Source organism: Acipenser ruthenus, chromosome 7 (genome assembly GCF_902713425.1).
Source record: "Acipenser ruthenus chromosome 7, fAciRut3.2 maternal haplotype, whole genome shotgun sequence".
Taxonomy (NCBI): Eukaryota; Metazoa; Chordata; class Actinopteri; order Acipenseriformes; family Acipenseridae; genus Acipenser; species Acipenser ruthenus.
Window position 1 is genome coordinate 8423156 of NC_081195.1, and position 10681 is coordinate 8433836.

Sequence of the window (10681 nt, forward strand, 5' to 3'; positions counted from 1 at the left end):
CATTACTGTTATTATTACTGTTATCATTACTGTTATTACTACTAGTCTTATTATTATTATTATTATTATTATTATTATTATTATTATTATTATTATTATTGTTACTATTATTAGTAGTAGTAGTATTATTAGTAGTATTAGTAATAAGAGTCTTGTGATGATGAGTATAGTGAGGAGTATTGTGGGAGTGCTTAACTGTCAAGTACATGAGTGTTTCAATAAGTATCAATTTCTACAAAATACATTCTGGATGAAGTATTGTGTGGATGAGTATAGTGAGGAGTATTGTGTGGATGAGTATTGTGAGGAGTATTGTGAGATGAGTGTAGCAACGGCGCCAGAGCCTTTTTAAAAGTGGGTGGGCAAGGTCGGGGGGGAAGTATTTCTATGAAGAAATGAATCCAATTTAACAACTATGACAAATATTGAAGCAGGTTAAATATATATAGTCTACTGGTTATTTAAAGTTTGCAACAACAATACTACTACACTACTACACTACTACATGACTACTAATAACAAGCTTGTTATCTGAATGTCGTGTAGTGAGTGGTATCCCACAAACATCGTTTAATTTACTTCAAAATAAATTAAATGTTTGTTTTGTAAAACAAACAAAAAAAGAAAATGACCATGTACAGCATTTATATTGATAAAGAATATTAAACAGCTGTCTGCAACATATTTGTTTAGCTTTATAACCTATGTAGCTATTGTTGTTGTTCTACAGTTATTTGTTAAAAGTTTCAATGTTCCTCTGTACAGCTAAACATTAGGATTATTGTTTATCAACACAGTTCCGGTGTCGTCTTAATTTGTGGATTTATTTGACTTATCTGTGTCACTGTGTTTTGGAAGAGCGATGAGATTCAAGGCATTAATATATAAATATATATATATATATATATAAAGGCCCACCTGTCTCTGGCGCCTATGGGGTGTAGTGAGGAGTATAGTGAGGAGTATTGTGATGAGGACTATGCTGTTGAGTAATGTTGTTACTGCTCATATTATTGCCATTCCTGTTATTATCACTGTTTAGTATCACAATCCTCTCCTCAGAATAATTTTTCATATTTTGTGTTCTGTATTAATTCTCTGTTGGTTGCTGTTACTGCTCAGGTCACAATTACTCATTCACAGCGGAGTGACTGTGCACAAAGATTTTTACATTTACTAACTCACACTCAACAGCAGCACACCCCCTAGTGGACATTTTTACTACTTCAGAAAACCTTTCCAGAAGCAGGACGTTACTGCTGGGGTCGTTGTTTTATAAGCGAGAGATGTTATCTTGTGCAATTTGGGCTGAGAGATTCTGCCTGCTCAAGCTGTGCGAAAAAGATTTCTGTTCTCTTTTAATTCGAAGATGACTGCCAACAATACTTTTGGGATATGCCTGCTTGTCAGGTATTTGCTGAGCATTTTATATCAAAGCTGCCGATAGGCCCCTCCGTGGAGTGACGTCCTCGGTCCCGCCTCCTGAGGTAATAAATAGTCACTGCATGGCGACTTCAGTCTCTTTTTTGCCTTTCACGAACAGGTAGGTAGGGTGAGTATAAAAACTAATCTCTTCCGGTTGTGTGATTGACTCTCTTTAAGAGCTCTGTAGTTCCCTTCCCTCGCCACTTCCCTGGAATCAGAAACTCGGCAGCTGAAGGCTGAGCTAACGCTACGCAATTGCATTTCGTTTAAAAAAGAAATATATATATATATATATATATCTTCAACAGCCTACATCGCGTAGCGATCGTAGTCTGCTTTTCTGACCCTGCAGCTTGCTGCGTGTGTTTTTTCTGTATTTTTCCTCTGCTTTTTGCAGCTAAAAAAATGAAGGAACACAACCCTCCAGCGGGTCCAGCTCTGGGCGACCTCGGCACGCCCACTCGCTGTGCGTGGCCTAGTGCCCCTACAGGTTGTTCATTACTACTGTTTTCTGGTTACTGCTTACAGTAAAAAAAATGTAAAAAATCCTCACACTCCAGTTTACTGCCTTATTATAAATAATAATAAAAACCTTGTGCTTCCTCCATTAGGCCCGATATTTGGTCCTATTGTTGAGCAGACAAGCACATTAATCCACTCACCCATAAAGTGGTGAGTAGGTATAAAAAAAGAAAAAGTGTTTTTTCTTCTGTCTCTTTTTTCTTCCTTCTCCAGGTCTGTAGGCTGTGCCACCCAGCTGCAAGCTACGTGGTCCAGACGCCATCTTAGGTGCTCCACTCCACTGCAAGCTTCACACTGCACTGGTTGTGTGACTGCACTGCAACTGTCTGTAGGCTACGCTCCACACCGTTGCAAGCTACACGCTGTTCCTGGTTGTGTGACTGCAAGCAGCCCAGACACAGACCCGCAGCCCAGTACCTTGGTGCTTTGCCCTCGTACTTGTTGCTCGGTGCTTCAGCGCCCAGTGTCTAGGCCTCGACACCTGCGGTACCCTCAGGTCCTCAGGTCCTCAGAGCCTCAGAGCCTCAGAGCCTCGGCTCTTCGGCGCCCTTGGTGTTCAAGCGTTTCCCGACATCAGTGGCTTCGTGCCTCGGTGCTCCATAGCCTGGGTGCCTTGGTATTTCGACATCCTCGGTGCCTAGAGAGCTACACGCCTTGGCGCTTCGACACCTCGAGGCCTTTCCAACCCTGTGCATCAGTGCCTTCGGTGCCACTCTGCTCCAGAGCCTCGTTACCTCAGTACTTTGATACTCTCTGCACCTCGAGGACTCGTTGCCTCGGTGCTTGATGCCTGCGACGCCTCACAGATCCCTACAGCGGTGTCCTTTGTGTTTTTCAGCACCCTCGCCCCCCAGTACCCCGGAGCCTCAGTGCTTCGACACCCTCGGTGCCCCAGGGCCTTGACTGAGGATATCCCAAAAGTATTGTTGGCGGTCATCTTCTCTTTCAGGGAACTGCGGTTACATCCGTAACCTATCGTTATAATAACAGAAATACTGATTACAGAGCTTCTCTATAATTGAATGATAAGACGTTCCTCTTTGAACCGCATGGTTAGCGGTTTGTGTCCAGTCCTTGCCTTTCCATTCAATTCAATGGGAAGAGGTGCCAGTTCGTTACACCTATACACAATGTATTGGCTTGTTAGGAATCACAAAAACTGAGACTGTACTGCTGGTAAACATGAGAAAGAGTTGCTGTTTTTTCAGCTTTAGAATTGGATTGCATGCTCTTATATCTGTACAAAAGATACTAAGATGTACTGGAAGTCTGGGTAATCTAAGCAGCAACTGGTGGGTTTCTTGTATGTGATTTCTAACCCTGACCTCTGACCCTGTGTCTGTGCCCCCAGCCCCACGAGGGAAGAGAGGCTGGAAGAGCTTCTATGCTGTTCTGAAGGGACTCATCCTCTACCTGCAGAAGGTACAGAGTGTCTGTCTGTCTGTCTGTCAATCTATCTGTCTGTATAACTGTCTGTCTGTCTGCCTGCCTGCCTGCCTGTCTGTCTGTCTGTCAATCTATCTGTCTGTATAACTGTATGTCTGTCTGTCTGTCAGTCTATATGTCTGTATAACTGTCTGTCTGTATAACTGTCTGCCTGCCTGCCTGTCTGTCTGCATGTCTGTCTGTCTATATAACTCTGCCTGCCTGCCTGCCTGCCTGTCTGTCTGCCTGCCTGCCTGCCTGCCTGCCTGTCTGTCTGTCTGTCTGTCTGTCTGTCTGTCTGTCTGTCTATCTGCATGTCTGTCTGTCTGTCTGTCTGTATAACTGTCTGCCAATCGACAGGAAAGAGACCAATTAGCTGCTATCAGAGAAGTGTGAGATTTTGCACATGCCAGTGTTTTGCGCAGTGTGTTTTCACACTGAGGGTTGGTTAAGTTGCACTCTTGAATGGGAGCACAGCAGAGGGGCCACAAAGATATGCATTGGAAGAGTGGAGAGTTGTTTTTGCTGGGCCTTGTTTCAGGTCTGCTAATACCCCTGAAATAACTTTCTCTCTCTGTCTCTCTCTCTCAGGGGGAATACAGGCCTGACAAGCAGCTCTCAGATGAGGATCTGAAGAACGCTGTCTCCATCCACCACTCCCTCGCCATGAAAGCTGCCGACTACAGCAAGAGACCCCACGTGTTCTACCTGCGCACCGCGGACTGGAGGGTCTTCCTGTTCCAGGCACAGTGAGTGAGAGGAGAGGGAGAGAGAGGAGTGAGGACAGGGTGTAGTGGAGGGTATGGCACAGCTGAAGGATTAACCCCGCGCTTGCTGCTCTTGCTCCCTCAGAGATGCTGATCAGATGCAGTCGTGGATCACGAGAATCAACACTGTGGCAGCCATCTTCTCATCTTCGCCTTTCTCAGCGGCCATCGGCTCCCAGAAGAAATTCAGCCGCCCCCTGCTCCCCGCCACCAGCACCAAACTGTCACAGGTACCCTACACCCTTGCTCCCTACACCCTACAGTCTGCATCCTGTTCCCTGCAACCTACACCCTGCTCCCCACCACCAGTACCAAACTATCACATGTACCCTGCTCCCTGCACCCTAACCCTAACCCTACACCCCACACCCTGCACCCTGCTCACCACCACCAGCACCAAACTATCACATGTTCCCTTCTCCCTATACCCTGCACCCTGTTCCCGACACCCTGCACTCTGCACCCTACCCCTACTCGGTTGGTTCTGGTTCGGGTTCTGACCCTGGTTCTGATTGGATCCTCAGGAGGAGCAGGTCCAGTCCCACGAGGCTCGGTTCCGCTCCACCTCGGCGGAGCTGGCAGAGCTGTGCTCCTACCCCCCCGAACGCAAGGTGAAGGGGAGAGAGTTGGAGGAGTACAGGCAGAGGAACGAGTATCTGGAGTTCGAGGTGAAGGGAGAGGGGGAGAGTGGAGGGGAGAGGGGAGAGGGGAGAGGAGATGAGGAGAGAGGGGGAGAGGGGAGAGGGGAGAGGAGATGAGGAGAGAGGGGGAGAGTGGAGGGGAGAGGGGAGGGGAAGGGAGCTGAGGAGAGAGTGGGAGGGGAGAGGGGAGGGGAGGGGAGGGGAGAGAAGAAGGGAGAGGAGGCGAGGGGAGGAGAGAAGGATGGGCAGAGAGGAGGAACGAGGAGATTGGGGAGGGGAGAGAGGATGGGAGGGGAGGGGAGTGGAGAGGGGAAGGGAGGAGAACAGTTTGAAGGGGAGAGAGATGTGAGGGGGTGGTTATTGTTATATATACTATATATGTGACTAAAGCTGTCTTATCACCCCACCGTCTCCCTCTTACCCTCCCTCACTCCTCTGTCCCTCTCTCTACAGAAAACTCGTTACGGTACGTACGCGATGCTGCTGCGAGCGAAGCTGCGCTGTGGGGAGGAGGATCTGGCGCGATTCGAGTCACGGCTGTTCGAGGGACCCGAGGCCGAGGACAATGGGCTCCAGAGAGCTCACTCCAGTCCCACCCTTCCCCATGACCCCAGCCAGGGAGGGGCCGCGGGCCAGGGCAAGCGCAGCGAGGGCCAGCGACACAGCTATAGGCAGGCAGTGAAGCACTGAGGGGAGAGGGCCACAGGAGGGCGCTCTTGCACACGGGAGGGGAGGGGCTATGCACAGTCCTCACTGCTTCTCCCTTTCATCGGCCAGTGGGAGCCATGGAGGTCACCTGATTGGCAGGCTGACTGATGCGCTAACCAGAAGTGAACTGAATCAGTGAGCTGTCTGTCTGTCTGTCTGTCTGTGTGTAACTGGTTTGAACCTGCAGTAGGAATGTGAAGCTACCATACTTCAGTCTCATCGCTCGCACGTTACTGTTTCATTCAGGAGGTTCGCTTTTACGGAATTATCCCTGAAACGCTTGGAGGCTCATGTCTGAATGACCTTTTTTTTTCTTTATGAAAATCCAAAATATTTCCAAGCAAAATTTTCATGGAAGAAGTTGTAAGCTAAGCTCTGTGTTTCAGTGAATGATGCTGCTTGCTCTTTTCGTGAAGCCCGATTTGTGTTTTTTAAAAGACTTTATCAAGCCATTTAAAGCTGCTGTCAGATTGACACTGACCGAGAAAGACTTCTTCTAGGAAGCGATCGCTACCATCGGAATTGCTTTCGCGATCAACATTCCCATTTCCCATGAATGCTACAGCGCTTGGTTCGCCTGATTTCAATCCAGCTCCTCAGATTGACTGGCTACAGCAGGAGAATCATGCAGCCAGATTTCGCAGCCTTGGAAACTTCCTCTTAAACATCATCTTTTATAGATAGGGTTTAAAAATGTAGATATTTTGCAACATAAAAACCCCTCCCAAATACAGTATATTTATCCAAATTGATTTACTATTTTATTAAAATGTTTGGAGCATACTGTGCAGTGTAATACTGAGATCAAAACAATTAGCAGCTTCTTAGAAATGAAATGTGCATCTTTTATATTATATGCAGGAGACAGCATTGACATTGACAGAGTCCTGCAGTTATATACAGAGGAGACAGCATGGGGGTTCAGAGAGTCCTGCAGTTACTCCACCAGTGAGGATGAGGCTGAATAACCTGGAGGAGCCCCCGAATGGGTCCAGTGTGTTGTTTACGGCGATCCTCACGAGTGAAAGAGACCACAGCACTCTGTGCACCTTCATAGAGTACTAAATAACAAGGATGACTATGGAAAATAAGGTATGCTTAAACCTAAATTAAACAAGAATCGCTTTCTCTAGATCAAGCTCTGCATCTGCTTAGCAACGCGCGGGTGTGATTTGGAACAGTGTGAATCACTCACTCATTCTATTTTTAAATGGATTTGAATGAATGCAAGATACTTTAGATTCCAAAATAAGAGCAGGTTAAAAAAAATAGTAATAATAATTCACTGATTGAATGTGGCAAATGTATTGCGTGTATGTACTTGTATATTAATGGTTGCATTTTCTTTTATTTCTGTATTTATTGGTGTACAGTATTTATTTGTTCAGGGGGTTGGTGCATCTTCACTCTGCCCGTGCTTGTAAATGATGCTGCTACGCTGCAGGGCTGAGCAGCGTGTCTTTCAAAACGGAGCTTTTCATTAAAACGAACGCTTTCTCAAGTGGTTCCTGTTCTCACAGAGCTGTCGGGCAACCGGATGAAGAAAGAGTATTCTCTTTGATGGAGTCTGTTATCCTGTGGGCTCACTAGCATTGAGACATGGGGATATATTCTCAAAGCTGTTTTCTCCCTTTAAAATGTTGTTAGCACCATTTTTTCAGAAAGGAAAAAACGCACCCAATAAAGTTAGCAAACCAGAAATAAACAACTCTGACTTTTAAAGTATGGTCTGGAAGTGTCCTTAAGATTCTTCTTCGTTTTAAAATCGTTATTGGGGTTATTTTTTCATGGGGATTACTGCGCAAATGACGATTTGAGGTAAGTAGCTTTGAGAATCTTGTCCCTTGTTTCAGTCCATTCTGTACTGGAATTCCCAGTGACTGGGGAACTTTTTCACTGTTCTATTCTCTCCAAATCACCATTTTTTTCTAAACAGCAAAAACACCAAGTAAGCATCTCAAATAAATAGGAAACAACTTCATACATCATTCAAGCCCCCGAATTGAAAGTCTTCGTAACTATTAGGTTAGTTTCTGTTTTCTGAAAACAATGTGCTACCAACGAATCGGAGTAAACAGCTTTGAGAATTTAGCAACAACAAAGCAAAGGAGTAAGGTGCTGACCGAGCAACAACACACGCTTTAAACAGTAAACACCAAGCCAACATCTTTACAAGGAGGAAATGAAGAGGAAATTAACCAGCACAAGAACAAGCAGGAATATCGGGTCCTCTGACGTTCTGACTCCTAAGCCATTGGATTTCAAAGCCATCGTCTGTGTCTCAGTTACACAGACTGCTGTGCTGTACTTGCTTCTTCAGCCTACTGGGTGTCCCCACTGAGAACTAAAAGAAATCGTTGGAACAGTTCTCATCTGGTGGAGATGCGTGGGGTACTGCAGCTACCATACTCACGGGCCAGCAGCTATCCTGTGCTGCTGTTAGAAAATAAAGAACTACAAGGGTATATGCCTACATTATTTTTTAAGGCTTAATTCTTGATTTCTTTTGTTAAATAAGTTTGTAAAATATTGTATCATTTCAAAATGTATTAAAGTTGCTGGTTTTCTGGCCCTCCAATACCACATTCTCTACACTAGACTGTATTGAATTAGCTGGCTCTCAGATCCCCAGTACAGTACTGAGTTCTCTATACTAGACTACTGAATTAGCTGGCTCTCTGATCCCCAATACAGTACTGAGTTCTCTATACTAGACTGTATTGAATTAGCTGGCTCTCAGATCCCCAGTACAGTACTGAGTTCTCTATACTAGACTACTGAATTAGCTGGCTCTCTGATCCCCAATACAGTACTGAGTTCTCTATACTAGACTGTATTGAATTAGCTGGCTCTCAGATCCCCAGTACAGTACTGAGTTCTCTATACTAGACTACTGAATTAGCTGGCTCTCTGATCCCCAGTACAGTACTGAGCTCTCTATACTAGACTGTATTGAATTAGCTGGCTCTCAGATCTCCAGTACAGCACTGAGTTCTCGATACTAGACTGTATTGAATTAGCTGGCTCTCTGATCCCCAATACAGTACTGAGTTCTCTATACTAGACTGTATTGAATTAGCTGGCTCTCAGATCCCCAGTACAGTACTGAGTTCTCTATACTAGACTACTGAATTAGCTGGCTCTCTGATCCCCAGTACAGTACTGAGCTCTCTATACTAGACTGTATTGAATTAGCTGGCTCTCAGATCTCCAGTACAGCACTGAGTTCTCGATACTAGACTGTATTGAATTAGCTGGCTCTCAGATCCCCAGTACAGTACTGAGTTCTCTATACTAGACTGTATTGAATTAGCTGGCTCTCAGATCCCCGTACAGCACTGAGTTATCTATGCTAGACTGTATTGAATTAGCTGGCTCTCAGATCCCCAGTACAGCACTTTGTTCTCTATACTAGACTGTATTGAATTAGCTGGCTCTCAGATCCCCCGTACAGCACTGAGTTCTCTATACTAGACTGTATTGAATTAGCTGGCTCTCAGATCCCCAGTACAGCACTTTGTTCTCTATACTAGACTGTATTGAATTAGCTGGCTCTCAGATCCCCAGTACAGCACTTTGTTCTCTATACTAGACTGTATTGAATTAGCTGGCTCTCAGATCCCCCGTACAGCACTTTGTTCTCTATACTAGACTGTATTGAATTAGTAGGCTGTCAGATCCCCAGTACAGCACTTTGTTCTCTATACTAGACTGTATTGAATTAGCTGGCTGTCAGATCCCCAGTACTCAAACGTCTTTCTGAATTTTCTTTATTGAGAAGCACTTCCAAAGAATCTTGGGTGTGCTACAAGATACATGTATAATATGATTATTATTAGTATTATTATTGTTATTGTTATTATTATTATTATTGTTATTACTATTCTTCTTATTATTACTGTTATTTATAATTACTATTGGCTGTGTCTAGCTGACAGAACTGTGGTGCTGAATGATTAGCCCATTCTGTGTATGTAGATTTCACTGATGCGTGATTGACTGACTGTCCTCTGGAGGTGGCGAGGTCCCTTACAAAAAGTTCACCTTGGTAAATTTTAACACAAATTCTGCAGTTTTCCCCCATGGTTATACTTGGCATTTACCATGGTTTGGCATGTGTTTTTTTTTTAAAACACGTTTTACCATACCTGTGTTTACAATGGTTACACTGTGCTGTATTACACTTAGCCATGGTTATACTATGGGAAACGTTTCTAAGGGGCCTCGTGGTAAGAGCTGAGGGACCTGGTCATTCTAGTAATCTCAACAAGTTTTGTTCTTATATACAGTTTATATATATATATATATATATATATATATATATCTATCGCTCAATCCTACATTTTGAGGTACATTAGTAACTAAAGGAAAGGCACTCCCATGGATGTGGTTTTAGAAACAGATGTTAAAGGAACAGGCAAGTAGAGAGGTTTTTTTTTTTTATGAATTCCCCTTCTTTTTGGTTGCACTTTAAAATGTAAGATTCTAAAAGAACAAGCGTGGAGATTTGTTATTGTCATTTAAAACAGGGCTGTATCCTTTTGAAGAATCCATTTCTTCAACATCAGTGTTTTAAAATAATCCATGCTTGCTAATTTTCTCATCAGGACCTCTGATATAAATTGTAAATATCTGGAGAATGATCAGTGTTTCCTCTGAGTTATTTTGCGGATAAATGAGATCTCTTGAGAGTTTAAGAAGATTGTATTTTAACACTGTTTTATATAAATGTTCTAAAAACACAAAGACTGTAGAAATTGGTGGTACTGCAGCTCCATGTTCTAGTTAGCTTCAAACGTGATTTCTTTTTAACGTTTTTATTTCTATTTAAACAGCCTGTAAACAAATGAATCTGTACGAAGAATATATTGTTTGTATATTTCGCTTCTTTTTTGTTTTTTGTAACGGTGTAGCTGATGAATAAAATACGACATTGTTTAAAAAGATTCCTGACTCGGGTCTTTCTTGAGTGGTTCGTTATTGATCCTACAGCACTGTTTCATCCCACTGGAATCTCAGCCCATTGAATCGAATGGAGGGGCAAGGGCTGGATGCGAATCGCCAACCTCAGGGTTCGAAGTCAAGCGTCTTATCGTTCAACTAAAGAGCAAGCTCTGCAGTCGACTGGGAAGCTCAGGTCTTACGCTATTGTCTGTACTTTTAAAAGGTTCAGTTATATGCAGCAAAATAATC

At 44.0% G+C, this 10681-nt stretch overlaps 1 protein-coding gene across 5 annotated transcripts in view; it reads left to right on the top strand.

Annotated features, from left to right (window-relative positions):
• The window catches only part of LOC117415006 (PH and SEC7 domain-containing protein 1-like), a 30996-nt gene extending 24727 nt beyond the window's left edge, over positions 1 to 6269 (top strand). For 4 of the 5 annotated variants that reach the window (XM_059026262.1, XM_059026264.1, XM_059026265.1 and 1 more), the window contains 5 exons: positions 3299 to 3369; positions 3964 to 4121; positions 4225 to 4369; positions 4664 to 4807; positions 5234 to 6269. In XM_059026262.1, the coding sequence (XP_058882245.1) occupies positions 3299 to 3369; positions 3964 to 4121; positions 4225 to 4369; positions 4664 to 4807; positions 5234 to 5470 (755 nt within the window). In that variant the 3' untranslated portion in view covers positions 5471 to 6269. The remainder of the gene's footprint in view (positions 1 to 3298; positions 3370 to 3963; positions 4122 to 4224; positions 4370 to 4663; positions 4808 to 5233) is intronic. The other variant, XM_059026263.1, reaches the window with a different exon arrangement.
• The last annotated feature ends 4412 nt before the right edge of the window (positions 6270 to 10681 follow it).